General features: G+C 51.4%; 2 protein-coding genes across 22 annotated transcripts in view; one reads left to right on the top strand and one right to left on the bottom strand.

Moving 5' to 3' along the window:
• Positions 1-85: 85 nt before the first annotated feature.
• Positions 86-3,382, top strand: MYOC (myocilin). The gene is made up of 3 exons (XM_075097084.1): positions 86-717; positions 1,250-1,369; positions 1,503-3,382. Exons 1-3 carry the CDS (start codon positions 195-197, stop codon positions 2,285-2,287), a joined length of 1,428 nt encoding a protein of 475 aa, XP_074953185.1. The 5' UTR covers positions 86-194; the 3' UTR covers positions 2,288-3,382.
• Positions 3,383-7,379: 3,997 nt separating this feature from the next.
• The window catches only part of PRRC2C (proline rich coiled-coil 2C), a 75,210-nt gene continuing 67,326 nt past the window's right edge, over positions 7,380-15,263 (bottom strand). For 11 of the 21 annotated variants that reach the window (XM_075097061.1, XM_075097065.1, XM_075097063.1 and 8 more), the window contains 4 exons: positions 14,065-14,168; positions 12,209-12,335; positions 11,025-11,261; positions 7,380-8,863 (listed from right to left, as the gene is read on the bottom strand). In XM_075097061.1, coding sequence (XP_074953162.1) covers positions 8,600-8,863; positions 11,025-11,261; positions 12,209-12,335; positions 14,065-14,168 — 732 coding nt within the window. In that variant the 3' untranslated portion in view covers positions 7,380-8,599. The remainder of the gene's footprint in view (positions 8,864-11,024; positions 11,262-12,208; positions 12,336-14,064; positions 14,169-15,263) is intronic. The other 10 variants (XM_075097072.1, XM_075097075.1, XM_075097074.1 and 7 more) reach the window with 2 other exon arrangements.

Raw genomic sequence — 15,263 nt, 5'->3', positions numbered from 1 at the left:
GCAGCAGCACGGGGGGGTCCGGCCGCCTCGGCCCCCGCCATCGCCCCTGGCACACGGCCCCGGTAGCAAAGCCGTTGGCGGCGGCCGCAGGTTGCCGGAGCCCGGCCAGCAGCCACGGGCGAAAGCCGCCGCCGCCGCAACCATCTGGAAGGTTCCGGCTCGCCCGTCCCCCCTGCCGCCACCCCGACCTATAAATGCCGGCGGCGGCGCCCGGTGCGCGGCGGGACCGGGAGCGTGAAGTCATGTTGGGGACCTGGCTGCTGCTCTGGGGGGCCCTGGCCCTGGGCTGCCGGGGTGAAACGGCCGTTCTTCGGCGCGCCGAGGACAGCACCGGGCGTTGCACCTACTCCTTCACGGTAGCCAGCCCCGTCGAGGCCGCCTGCCCCGACGGCGGCGGCGTGCCGGAGCTGCGGGCGGAGCTGGCCGCCCTCGCCTCCCGCCTGAGCCAGCTGGAGAGCCGGGAGCGGGTTGGGGGGGGCTCGGGGCCGCGGGGCGGCGAGCCGGTGGGTGCCCGGGACGCCCAACAAGTGGCGTACGGCGAGCTGCTGCGGGCCAAGTCCCGGCTGGAGGAGGAGAAGGGGCGGCTGGAACGCGAGAAAGAGGAACTGGGGAGGCGGCTGGAGAGCAGCGCCCGGGAGATCAGCCGGCTGCGGGCCACCCGCTGCCCCCCCGGCGGAGAGGGGCCCGGCCGTGACACCCTCCGCGCCCCCGGCAAAGGTAAGTGCTGGGGACCGGGACCCCCCGTGCATCCCCGCCACTGGCTCACCACCGGTGCCTCTCCCCCAGGTGCTGGCCGAGCCCCTTTGCTGCCCCCCACTCCCGGGGACCCTGGTGGGGCGCTTACCTGCCGCAGGGCTCAGCCCTACCCGGGGTCGCAGCCCATCGCACCAACCCCTCTCCCCATCCCTAAATCAAGGCTGGCAGCTGGAATCCTCCTCGTCCCATCGCCTGCCCCACAGCAGAGGGGGGACGCAGGCGATCGTGCTGATCTGGGGGGATTAGAAGTTTCCCCTGAGGAGCGTTAAACCCTGCACCTGGGGGGCAAGAGCGCTGCAGAGCGGGGTCCCCATCAGTGGGTCACAGATACGCCCTGCTGCAGTAGGAGGGGGCACTGGGCTCCTGACCGAGGCATTGGCATTTCGGGGGACAGTGGTCCAACATAAAGCCCCCCGAGGGCGGTGAGAGCAGACGTGGCAGTGAGGGGGTGCTGGTTGGGCCCCTTCTCACCCTGCGCCTGGCCCTGCCACAGCCCCCCGTTGGGACCCGCAGCCCCTCGCTTACCAGGAACTGCAATCGGAGAGGACGGAGGTTCCTGCATCCCGGCTGCTGGAGGAGACCGTGCTCAGCCGCCCAGGGAGCGAGGACTCGGGTACTGCCACCGGCACGGCCAGCCGGCCCCATGCTCCGCTGCTCACAAATACTGCTTGGCCCTCCTGAGGGGCTCGCTGGGCGCTGCCGCTGAGCAATAACCCCTTTCTCTCTCCCCTCCTGTCCCTGAGCAGGCTGTGGTGAGCTGGTGTGGGTGGGGGAGCCCGTTGTCTTCGGCCGGGCAGATTCAATTGCCGGCAAGTACGGCGTGTGGATGAAGGACCCTGAGCCTGTCCCCCCCTTCACACGGGAGACCACCTGGCGCGTGGATGCGGTGGGCACAGAGGTCCGTCAGCTCTTCCAGTACGAGGCAGATGACCAGCTGGCCCAGGGCTACCCTGCCAAGGTGCACATCCTGCCGCAGCCCCTGGAGAGCACAGGGGCTGTCGTCTACCGCGGTGGGCTCTTCTTCCAGCCCCGCCGCTCCCGTGCCGTGGCCCGCTATGACCTTCGGGGAGAGACTGTCACGGCCGAGAAGGAGATCCCCGGTGCTGGCTATCACGGACAGTACCCCTACTCCTGGGGGGGCTACACCGACATTGACCTGGCTGTGGATGAGACGGGGCTCTGGGTGATCTACAGCACCGAGAAGGCCAGGGGGGCGATTGTCCTCTCCAAGCTGGACCCTGAGACGCTGGAGATCCGGCGGACCTGGGAGACCAACATCCGCAAGCGAGGGGTGGCCAACTCCTTTGTCATCTGCGGCACTCTCTACACTGTCAGCAGCTACTCAGCACCCAACGCCACCATCAATTTTGCCTACGACACAGCCACTGGTACTGGCCGAGCCCTCAGCATCCCCTTCGAGAACCGCTTCCGCTACCTCAGCATGGTGGACTACAACCCCACCGAGCGACAGCTCTTCGCCTGGGACAGCTTCAATATGGTCACCTACCCTGTCCGCCTCTCCCAGCCGTGAGCTGGGGCCGGGGACGTGCCAGCTCAGCCTGTGACCCCACCCCGCGCTCCTCAGCACCCTGCTTTGCTCCCCAGCTCCCCCCGGTGCAGCCAACAGTGCTGGCTCAGGCAGCTCTGGGCAATGGTGGGGGCCACATGCTGACCTGCTGCGCTGTGTTGGGGCCACCAGCGTCCCTGCTGGCATCTCCAGCAACATCCTACCATGCTTGAGTGCAGTGGAGGGAAATTGCTTCTCTGGAGCCTGGTCAAGCCAGTGAAACGCCTCTCCCTGGCCTCTCTGGGTTTTGGATGAGCCACAGCAGTACCCAGCCCTGAGCCACCTGAGCATCCCCCAGGAGCTCCCAGCCCAGCCATCCCAAATTTGGAGCAGGAAGGGCTCAGGCACAGCAAAGGCAGGGCAGGTGGTGGAGGTAGGGAGAGCCTGCCCGGGAGGGTCCCACCTAGACAGAAATGCTTTCCCTAGTTGCAATCAGCGCTCCCCTGTGCAGGGCTGGGGTTTGTGTTTCCAGGCGCTGGCTGAGCACGAGCACTGCTGCTGCCCCCCAGCAGCAGCACTTTTGGGGATGCCTCCCCAGCTCAGGCCAGCCTTGCTGAGGCGATCCAAGCACCTCTGCTGAGAACCTGCGAGCCCTGTTGCATTCCATGCTGCTGGTGCCCAGGAGCGTCCCGGAGCTCAGCTCCCTTCAAAAATCATCTGGCAGGATTAAGAGCAGTGGGGAATAGGGACGCTCAGTGCAAAAGCCTTGTTTTAGTGGGGGGAAAAAAAAGGCCAAGACAGCAGTGGTGAGGAGTGCTAGCAGAGCATCCTGCAGCCAAGCAGCCCCTTGGTGTATCCAGTCCCTCTCGGCCACGTGCTTCGGCTTTACAGCCATGCCCGGTCACTGATGCAGTGTGGCAGCTATGGCCCTGCCTGGCTGGCAGTGCTCCCCACAGTGGACCAAAACATGCTGTTTTTAACTATTTATTGTAGAAAGTTTGTAGGAGGCTTTCCCCCCCCCCCCCCCCCCGCAGCATTTGGGGCAGATGGGGCAGTAGCAGCTGCATCCCCACCAGGGAACGCATGGGGTTCTGGCCCAATAAAAGTTGCCCACTGCCACTGCCTTGCATCTCGTCTTTCTGAGCCTGGGTTTTCGGGAGGGGGGTGGGGGGGTGGAGGGCTGGAGCCTGGAGGGTGTGTGATGCACTGGTGCCCCCCTGGTTGTACTGACAGGCTCAAGGGGGGGAGCTCTAATGCTTCTGCCAGGAAAATGCCACATCTGGGAGGTGGCTGCTGGCAGAGCTGACCCCAGGAGCACCATTATGTGGTGTGAAGGGGGGGTAGCAACATGCCCACAGCATGAATAGGAGTAAAAGCCAAAGCTTCAGCACTAAACCATGGAGATTTGCTGAAGGGGAACGATCAATGAGCTCCTGGTGGCAGAGTTGCAGGTTGGGCTGGCTGGTGCCAGGGGGCAGTGAGGGCTGAGGGGAGATGGAGAGAGCCTGCCTTTGCTGCTGCAGCACTAGGGTGTTTGGCTGCTCACTGAGCAGATGGCATCACTTGGAGCCGGGAGGCCATGGGGTTGGCCTGAATGACCCTTTCTTGCTCCCTGGTAGGCTCAGCGTGGGGCTGGGCTGCTCACCATGAGCAAAGGTGTCCCCCAGGCCAGTGATGCGCCCATGCAGCCGGCTTGGTGCAGTCCCGTGACGCCCTATGTTAAGACTCACCCCCTTGGCTGCCAAGCCTGGCCCAGGTTGATCAGTGACACATCCTCTCCATCAGTCACACCATCCTCTCCAGGGGCTCCTCACCACCCCAGGGCTGCATCACCTATATGCTGCAGCAGGTCATGCACTGCAGCCTGGTCCTCACAGGGTGCTGCCTTCCCCAGCCTCCTGATGGGGGGTGACAGTCACCCTGTCATCGCCCACAACCCCATGCTCGCCATCTCTGCCAGCTGGGCACTCTATGAGGAGGAGGCGGCACTGCAGGGAGAGGGCACCCACTGTGACCAATGACAGCTGCTGGCAATAAATTTGTGGTGCTTACAGGCTCTCCTGGCCTCAGAAAACACAGATACATAGCCCTGCTTCAGCCCCACAATGTCCCTCCATCCTGCTGCAAAAACCCACCCAGGACAGGTGGTTGGCTGGGCCCTGGTGCAGAGAAACAAGGCAAATGCCAGGGCAAGATCCAGGGCAGTAAAGCTAGGGGTGAAGACAGCCATGGGGCTGTCATGTATGGGGTGTGGAAGAGGGAGGCAGGCAGCCCCCTTGCCTGCACAGCACTGGCCCAACCCAGCCAGGGGCAACCTGGCAAGCAGCCGCCCACCCAATGCACAGAAGACCTGTGGCCGAGGATGGGAGAACAGCATCTCTGTCCTGAAACAGGATGGGAGGCCAGGCTGGAGCCCCTCTTCGTCCCGCAGCTCCCCGGAGGCACGGGGTGAGCCCCAGCATGAAAGGGAGGGCTTGTTCAGAGGTCCTTGGCAATCGGCAGCACCAAAGGCTTCTCAGTGAGCTGAGACACTGAGGGCAGACAGCATGAGCCATTCCCACCTCCCCGCTCTCTGCCAGTGCCACGGGCTTTTCAGGCTGGGAAGTCCATCACTTAATTGAGTAAAAAAAAAAAAACCACAACCAAAAACCAAAAAAACCCAAATACGAGCCAATCCACACAGGTTTTCCAGAAAGCTGGGCTGGAGCTGAACAGCGCTGAATACACAGCCTCACTTAAGAGGCTTTGCAAAACAAGCCCCGAGAGTCCCTCCCCTCCCGCATCCCAGCAAGAAGCCGGCCTGAGCCGGGGGGGTGCTGGATCTGGCCCCAGTCACATTAACCCCTTTCTGCTCTTGCCCTTGAGAAAAGTTACAGTCTTTTTGCAGACTGAATGATACTAAGGGAAACATCAACTCCCCAAACAAGATAGTTCCCTAATTTATGGGAGGTTCAGCACAATTATTTGTGATGCCCAGAGTCCTAGAAATAAGACTACACACCAAATCCCACTCAAATTAAAAAATACCTATATTCCAGCACAAATGGCCAGGAGGAAATTACCTGGTTAAACATCAAAAATATTCAGTGAACTGGGGTCAGTGACTGAAAGCTTAACCTGGCCTCAAAGGGAGCCAGAGTGGTTGGGGGCTGTTTTGGGGAGGCACACATTAAAATCCAGTTATTTGGATACACTAAATGCTCAAGCATTTGCTTTTAATGAAGTTTCTGCAGAAATATTATTCTTGTTCTGCTCAGTACAAGGAATAGCCAAAAGCTTGGTATATTCCCACTGCCGACTGTGGGAAATTCGCCTGACTAGTCTAGGGGCTTTGTTGGAGAATTGAAGATTAATCCTTTCAGCAGCATTTCCTAAAAACCAAAATAGTCCAAGTGAATGATTGCCCATTTTTAGGGGATCCTTCCAAGACAAACCAGAAGACACCCTCCAACCAGGGAAACATCAGCATAACTCAATGACCACTGAAACCATCTTTCTTATAGCACATTTATAGTTCAAACCACTGCCTGCCTCCGCTCGGTTCCCTGACCTTCATCCTCCTTTCCCCAAGTGTTTGCTGTAGCTGTGCTCGTTACAGTTCCTGTAAAAAAACCAGGCAATTTACCTGTGGCGTTACCACTTGTCACTTACTTCTGCCCCTTGCTCCAGCTGTGGATTACAGCACCTTTATTTACTCCATAGTGCTGCAGTTTTACTGGAATCCCCGTAGAACCACCATGTCCAGCTCCTCTGGTGCCCCCAACACGACGGGCTCCTGCCCCGCCACACGCAGGCAGCTCTGCCTGCTCCCACCCGCCCCAGGGCTGGCAGCAGCACCCCAGACCAAAGGCAAAGCTGCACGACTCCCAGCGGTGCTTGCAGAGCCGCCCCGACACCCACGGCTGGCTCGCCTTCCTTAGTATCCCTTGGAGGTGCTGTGGTAGACAGCACCATCTCCCAGGGCAGGGATTACTTCTCAGAGAGCAAAGACGAGGTCTCTGGTGTTTGTTACGAACCCGGAGTTCCCTCTGCTGGCCAGCTGAACTGATCCTGCCCCTCCGTAACACCGCAGGGCAGGAACCGTTTGGTTCTGCCAACGGAGGACGCGTTTGGTTCTGGCCTGCGCTTAAGGGCACAAGTCAGTAATTGTGCAACTGGATCATGCGGCAGCAAGCGCGCGTTGCCTGCGGCGAGCTGGGAACGGAGCGGCTGGGGAGCAGGGCAGAAGGAAGCCCCCCGCAACTTGGGAAGGCTCACATCAGGGCTCGCTCCCGCACCCCGCTGCAGGGAAACCTTTTGCTTTCAGCAGCCCCTTTCAGCGAGAGGGCCTGTGCAGCCAGCGCCTGCCATCACCCACCGGCTACAGTGACCGTAACCAGCTGGGTTCATCCAGGTCTCCTCCGAGGAGCAGCTCTTCTCTAGGAAACAAAAAGCAGGGCTCCAGCACCACGCAGCTCACCAATGCGCCGGAGGTGTAACATCTTGCGAACACGACGGGCAGGCTCCTTGCAGAGCTAGATGGAAGCCATGTCCTGCGAGACCTTTGCTGGAGAACGGGATCAAAAGTGCTGGGGGAAACAGAAATAAGCCGTTTACAAACCGTTTTTCTTTAGAAGTCTGGTTGTGAAACACACTCTTCACTCGGCACATGGCGTTCAGGTGCTCTCCTTGCATCCTGCAGCACTCTGCTAAGCATGAGATTACCCAGATACTTTATTTAGAGAATACTTTATTAGTTTCTGTAATCAAACCCATGTAAATAAGACCGTACATATTTAATACAGTGCGTTACCCCTGTACAAATGGAAAAAAAATTAAGTTTAACATTTCTAGACCAATATGGCTGTTAATTTCTGTACAATGCCAACTCACACTACAAGTGGGATACTTTTTTCCAAAGTTGACATCACAGCTAGTTTCCAAAAATTCAAATTATATATATATTTATATAAAAAGATAACCAATAGCGATTCACTAGGCATCAATAGCAGCAACAGCCTTTCCAGGTTCTGCAGTCATTTGAACAAAATTATACACATTAGACTTTCGACTCTTCCTTCCAAAAAACGTAAAAAAAAAAAAATCCCAGAAAAAAAAAAACAAATTCTGCTACTGATGTGGTACCTGGTGCTTTTTATTAGCTTTTTCAATCATTGTCTGGAAAAAACCTCTAGAATAACATTATTAAAAACAGCTCCAGTATAGCACAGTCACTACTACATATCATAAGCAGGTACAGGATATCTTACATTCACAGAAGTATCGTACAGTACTGTCCTACAGCTATAATACTAGAAGATACAATTAAAAAGGCATTTATTTGACTTGATTCTACTTTCCAGCACACTGTGGGCAAGGAGGTGGTGCGACGCAGCTCTGATATAAAGAACGCCCCTTTTAGAGAAAGCTCTCTTTAATCTGATAAGGTTCTTTCATTTCGTGGCACAGCTCTAAGTGCTCATTGCTGTACGCGGACATAAGCTGAAAACCGTTTAAAGATCACTCGCATCATACCAAGACAGCTGGACAGAGGTGAACGGAACAAACCTGACTATTGATGCAATGAACCTTTCGACTCCAGAGGTGAGCGACTGAGGGGGGCAGTGGGTGTGGAAAACACAGGCAGCCAAGGAGCATTTTCATACGGTGATCTAAATACAGCGTATTGTCTTCCAAGAAGCAGCAGCCAGCAAAGCACTGCCTTCAGAGGGAAATTCAACATCATCAGCGTAACTCTCTGCGTTACGTTAGGTTACATGTCACATGGCAAAGGCGATTTTGCCAGCTCTATGAATCCCTCTGTTTATTACAAGATAGAAGCTTCTTAAGTTATTAAAACCTTAACACACATTACTCGGCCCAGCACCATCTTCATTCAGATCTGCATGTTCTCATGCTCATGGGTTTAGAAAAAGATAAATAGTAGCTGAAGGTCAGAGCCTGAAGAAAATAAGAGCATTCACCCTGTCAGCTAGGAACAGGCCTCCCCGACCACCTTCTTCCCCGCCGTTGCTCTTTCTCATTCCTGCCCCCCCGCACCCCACCCCCCCTTTGGGAAGCATACAGGAGTGTGAGCCAACACACGTGCACACGTGTAGAACGTGCACACGCCAAAAGCAGCCTTCATGCTATTAGAGAAGACACAAGCCCAAAGAGCCTAGAGCTCAGTTGGATACACAGCAGTCTGCATTTGTCACTGCCGATAGCTTCTATGTCCCCTTTACGCTGTTCAGAGCCCCGCAGGAGAGACGACTATTGTCCCCTGGGCTGCAAATTCATGCTGCTGTCATCTCACCCACCCTCCCCTCCTCCCCCACCTCCACAGAAACACAGCCTTTAAGATTTTGTTTCTTCGGTTTTGATTGCTTGAGGTTTGATTGGTCCAGTTCTAACAGGTTTTGTTGTCGCAGCAGGCGCAGGGGTAGGCTTTTCCTCGGTTTTATCCTGGCAGACTCCTGAAGAGTCGGCAATCGCCTCGGCGGGTTTGCTCCCATTCTCGTCCACTTTCTGCGCTTTGCCTCCTATGGGTTTGCTCTGCTGCTGCTGCTGCTCAGAAAAGAACCTCTGGGTGGACTGAAGTACCTCTGCTCTCTGCTTTGCCTTAAGAAAGGGAGAAAATATGTTTACTGAGGGCATGGGAATAAGAGTGATTTCACAAAAGTTAATTCCTAAATGAAAGAGGAAGGACTGATCGCTGCAGCCAGACTTCCCTAAGAAGGCAGTGTCCATCCAGTCACTTCCCAGATGTCACCACATCTGGGTGCTTGGCTTCTCAGTAGCAGCTTAACATCATGCCCAGGCTCCCCCTGCTCTTCCTAATCCTCACTCCGGAAGAGAGGATCAAGGGCAACAGTTTGAAGCATTACCTGACATCTTTTTTTATGCCATTATTACTGCAGAGCTTAAGAAGTATAAACACTGCCTACAGCAGGCTCCAAACCGGAGATTCACACCTCAGTAGAAGTCAGATGTGACCAGAAGGCACGTGCGTGTCCGCACACTGCCCGTGCCCTGACACCACCGTTGGCCCTGAGGGCCATGCCAGCTCCAGCTGTCGCTTCTCCTGATGCACGGTCTGAATTTCTCGAGCGCAGGGGCCATACAGCAGTGGCAGAACCTAGTCCAAGCACCCACATTTTCCCCCTCTGTTGCTCTGGACACAGACTTCAGAGTCTGCAACGGGGATGCAAGGGAACTGGGTTCAAGGTTGTGTTACATGCAAGCTGATGCTGTATCTGCTTCCCACTCAAAGCAGGCGCTCATTCCAGGAAGCACAAACCACTGCCCAGCTTCCTTCAAATCCCTCCTCTGAATCCCACCAGTAATCTTGACTTGCACCTGCGAAATTCAGCCGTTGTGACCACACACTTCAGTTACAGTTTTACACTGGACCTTTCATTTGTCGGTGAAGTCCTGTGCAGACCAGACGCCTCAGACCAAGCACTTGGCTTTCCCACCCAGACTCAGGCAAAGCAGAAGTTGCCGTAAAAGCTCAACCTTCTGGAAGCTGCATGATTAAGCCCAACACAGTCAAAGGCCTTTTTTAAAATTAAAAAAGGCACTTCTTAATAGGAGGAACCCCAACTACAGTACAGACCCTAAGCCTCCATGCACCTAAGTATTTTATGCTTTTTAACAGAAAATCAGGCCCACACACAACAACGAGGAGGACAAAACAGCAAAAGCCTGGAACAAGAGGTCTTGGCTTTAATACTGTGTAGTTGGTCCAAGTAACTCAAACAGTAAACAAACCTGTGAACTCTGTTGTGCAGGACTGCAGCAAGTTTCTGATTTTACCAGAGCCACATGGACACCTGAAATCTTTTGCATAAATTTCAGCCACCCCCTGAGGTTAAGGCTAGAAGGCTGGATGACTTGATCACAGGTAGCCAAGCGTGACAGAATAACTCACATTCTTCTGAACAGTGTTTGCAGGGAGATCCAGAAAACCAGGACTGCATATTAGTATTTGCTATGACTGGCTAGATTCCATTCACAGCATAGACTCAAGACAATATACTAAGCATCACCCTGTAAGCCTAGAGCTAGAATAAACCGGTGGTAGAAAACTAAATGGACCAAATACCTAGAGTTTAAGGGGTAAACAATTCCCCTGCAACCAGACACAACCAAGAAAAAACACACTCTTTTCCTTTTACACCTCAATGCATGTGTTACAGCAAATGAGTTTGCCTCAACCTGAAGGGTTCCAACATGCTTTAACAAGTTAGATGACGCTTATCACCTGCTACTGAAATGCAGCCACCTCTTCTGTGGAGTGCACCATGTTACTGCATTCTACCACAGAGAATTCATGACATGCATTTCAAACCACCGGGAAATGAATCTCCAGAGTCACCAAGGAGCAAGGCTGGCTGGAACCACAGGGTTCCTACTGCTGCTCAGAGCTGGGGAGGCAGATGTGAAACAATAGCTAACAGCCAGGCTTCATCACTCGTTCAAAAAAATCTAGGCTCTTGAAACCTAGCTGTCAGATTGCCTTTGACAGCAGTGCCAGCTTCACAACAGCTGACCTCAACATCACTTGACAAATTAAGCTCCCACACTTTTTTTTTTCACTCTAAAGTTGTTCTTAAAAAAAACAAAAACCAGGGAAGGTCTGGGTTCAGTTGTTAAAGGCCCGGCTACTGGCTTCAGGTCCAGAGGCATTTTAATTAAGACATGATTTGCAGACACATTCCTGCCCTGCAAGCTGTCAAGACTGAACTGGTGTTAACAGCACCGCTGTTCAAATACTAACCTTCATGCCTCGTTCAGCCTTCATCGCAGCCTGGGCCTGATTGCCTCTGGCTCCAGATACTGATCCACAAAGACCTCTGGCCACAGGTGGTAAATGAGGGTGGCTCATAAGGCCTGTGGTCATCTGAGACGGCATCTGACTATGCGGTACTATTGGCAGCCTCTGAACAGGCGCTGGGAAGGTGTTAGTATATGGGGCTCTTACCAATGGAGGGAGCAGGTTAGGCTGAGAGAGGATCTAAGTGGGGGAAAAACAACAAAAAGACATTCCGCAGTTAGAAAATTGCCAACTAGATTGCATGTTGGCATTATCTTAAAGGGGAAAAAGTTGCTGCTCTGCTGTCAAACTGATGTCAAGAAAATAGGCTTTTATGTTAAGAGGCCACACCTGAACTCCAGAAAAAAAACCAGCCCTGTAGTGCTGCTGTGCCTGAAAGTAGTACCAACAACTGAGAACCAGCATGTAATAAGGGAGAAGACCCATGCAAGGCAGTGGATGAGTCACTAGTGAAAGGTAGCCCTGGAAAGGCCAGTAGTTTCTGCTGGCGGCAATCCAAAAAAATCAAATTTCAAGTCCTGCAGTCAAACACTCTAAATGCTAAAAGACAGAAATACCCTGCCTTTTTAGAGAGGCTACATTGCCCTAGCAGCTTGGCTACAGTCACCTGTAACAGGGATGCGCCACCCTTGTAAGCTGTGCTCCCTGGAATGCCAGAAGCCCTGCTTTGTATGGACTGGATGACATCCAGAGATCCTTTCCAACCTGAACTGCTCCATCAATACTCCAGAGCTTTAAACATTTCGAACATGCACCGGGACCCTTCTGAGACACAAATCTTCTCCCCTTCCCCAGCCAAATAATCTGTTTATGCGGTGCATTACAGCTGCATGGGGAAGCCAGCAGAACAACCGTCTGTTCTACGGCATTCACAACTTGCGTTCAATTCCTCAGTGTGCACAAAGCTCTCAAAACACACCACAATATCCACACTTCTAGTTAGCAAGGTCAGAGAGGGTTTTTTTTTTTGGCTTTGACCTTAAAATCAGTTCTCTCATGCCATTTAATTTTAAAAATTCCATTTTGCATCTCCCCATCCTAAAGCCTGAGGAAACACAGCCGAGTTACTGACTGACCAGGTTATACAAAGAAACAGATTTGTTTGTAAGAAGCCACCAGTCACTTACCTGTGGTACAAACTGTGCGGGAAATGGCTGTGTCATTCTCACAGCAGCAGCTGCTGACTGAAACTGCTTCTGGTAGACAATGCTGTTCATTTTATTGGACTGATTGTTAGGACTTGTAGAACTGGCCCTAAAAGAACAGGACAGCAGTTAGGACCACACTAGTGCTCTTGTTCAGAGAACATTTCTGCCTTCAGTTACAACTTAACTATAAATTCAGCATTGGAGGGGGAAAAATAATCCCTTAAAGAAGCTGGTATCAGTTATTCTTCTGTATCCACTGTATCAGAACTTGAGAATGCAAAGAGAAACCATAATCAGAAATATTTAGGATATGGAAAGATTCCAGGGTAAAGTGAGTACGAAAGGGACCTTTCCCAAAAGTACTCAACACAAATACTCATGTGTGTTCCCCCATCCCTGCTATCTTATACTCAGTCCTACCCCCTTATACTGTTTGCTCTATCGTGTCAAGTTCAGCGCTTGTCACAACAGGCATTAAGCATGCACAGCAGAAGCTGCCATGTGCAGCTGCTTCCACTTTGACCTGTTGTCAAATGTTTCAAAATGCACTTGAACAGATCAAGAATTCACAGAAAACACTCTCCCTGTTTTATCTGGCTAAGAGCATAACCCTCTGTTAAAACTTTTAAGAGGTGTTGAATCACCATGAATTAAACGAAACCTGAAAGGTTATCTGGGGGAAAGGCACCAAACAGTCCTCAGAGGAAGAGTGAACAGCCTTCTTTAGGAAATGGAGCTTGATTTACAGAGAGTTCTCATGCAGAGTGTGTGGGTGATACACTTAACATAAAATGAGCAGTGGGGCACCAGTGGCAAGAAAGCCAACTAAACTCAATATACCCCAACATTTTGTAAGCTTAAAGAAGTGTCTGTTTAGTTTTCACTTTGAACTCTTGATATCTATTATGCTTTTGTTGATCCTCCCAGTACCTCTACAGTTAAGCGCAAAAGCTTATGGTAAGAACCCTGCTTTGGTTGCTAGGAGAGACATCTTGTGTAGAATCTTCAAGATATATACCATCGAGTCAGTTGTCCTAAATGCTGACTAGCTTGCAAATTCAGGTTTCTTCTTCCTCATCCCTTCACTTTTTTGTTAGGTGAACTAATGGAGGCATGACTTCAGCATTGAGTTCAAACCCATTTCCACTTCACTAAAAAAGCCTGAACACTGCCAGTCTGCTACAGTGAAAGCCACCAAATATAGCTAATATGCATGGCAGCATAGCTTTCAAGATCTACCTCGTAGCAAAGTTCCATTTTCAAGTTCCTTCAGCCCACTAATAACTTCACCCACAAGCAGCCCCAACAAGCTCACCATGAAGTGCACCTGCATATGAGCAAGATTCTGTTAATTCTGTCAATCAACCAAGCAAACCTGCAAACAGCTTACTAATTTCACTTGTGAGAAGCCTATAGATCTTGCAAAGATTCTTAGATTTCCAATAGAATTGTTGCCACAAGTGCGGCATGAGCCTGTAAGAGTTTTTACTTTGAGCACTGCAATTAAGATCAGTGACCTTAGAGTTCCATCCCAAAGTACATCTTCCCTGCCACTTCTGTGCTTTCCTCGTACAATCCTAGGTCATTTTACAAGACTTGTTAAAAATATTTTTTTATTAAACAAAACTAAACGTTTTATTTCAGAGAGATGTACTTCTGGCCAACAATAGCAGATCTGATGACCTACTGGAATGCTGTGTTTAAGCTAAGATTAAGCATTGTATTTTATACCAGTAGCCCCCCACCTTGTACCTTTCAGAATTGGCTACTCATGCATGACTACGTACATTTTCTAGCTGTGATTTCAAGGAATTTCGAGCTTAAGAGAGATTTACCGGAAGGGACTGGAGGTCGGAGTAGTACTTCTACCAGTAACTGGTGGTGTTCCAGGTTTAACGTCAATGCCACCTCCAAAGGCCTTCAGATCCATTTCCGATATCTGAAAAACACAATTGACATGCTAATTCTAATTCAAAGAACAATCACATTTACTAAGTACCTGTTAGCTTACCTCACATTTTTCTCAATGAAAATAGGTCACTTAAGTGGAGGTGAAAGCCAGATTGCAAAATGGCTTCTTATAATTAGGACAACGCCAGCACCACCAGCACCTCTGCGTACAGTTTTCCTGCACTATTTGGCACTTGCAACAATGGTACTGGCTTTCTAACTTGATCTTTCTGCATAATGACAGGGATTTGTGACTCATTTCACATACCTGAACCTAAAAAATGTTTCAGGGTTGAAATTTCCTCCCCCATCTCAGATGCCACATGAAAATATTTAGATATAATCCTAAAAAATGCTTAAGTGAACAATGCCATAAAATAATCCAGTTCTATTTAAAAAAGACAAAAGCATAGCAAAAATGGAGCTGTCATACATGCAAAAAAATCTCCAGACTAACTGGAGCAATGAATCTTGCACGTTATTTTGCATATACACTCAGCAGAATAAATGAGTCTCTGGAACGCTACCCTTCAACACATGGCCATGAAGCATAACAATAAATCAGTTAAAAGTGAGAGGCTGTCTCAGATTGACTTGCTTTAGCAGGAATACGATGGAACCTTTAACAGGGCAGGAAAGTCACCTAAAGCCACCGTCCCACTGCAGTTCTTCCTAATTTCTTGTTGAGATGAGTGATCATTTTCCATTGACAACTGTAGCAAGAAACACACTGCTGCTTGGAAGATGGGCTCATAAAATTGTAAAGGTGAGAAGATTTGGCCAGATCCTATGAAGCTAGAAAACTGCATGGTGCAAATAATCACCATATACTCTGGTGGGTGACAGGATGATCTAAGTGATATGGAATTTGAGTTGCCATTACTGTCCAAGACATGGCATTAATGACAGATTTTTCTTATCACAGCTGTAAATCATTGGGACAGCAGGGTCATTTTATATGCAAAAGCACCTTAAAACCTAGGCCACAAGCTGTAAGGATTTCAGGTGCAGCTGCAGGGCTAGATTACTCCCTGCACTGGGGAAAGACCTTGTGTGTCTGACAGAAAGCTTAGCTGTGTTCACG

This window comes from Phalacrocorax aristotelis, chromosome 6 (assembly GCF_949628215.1).
Source record: "Phalacrocorax aristotelis chromosome 6, bGulAri2.1, whole genome shotgun sequence".
NCBI lineage: Eukaryota > Metazoa > Chordata > Aves > Suliformes > Phalacrocoracidae > Phalacrocorax > Phalacrocorax aristotelis.
The sequence above is the reverse complement of the archived record's forward strand: the minus strand, read 5'-3'. Positions and strand labels throughout refer to the sequence as shown.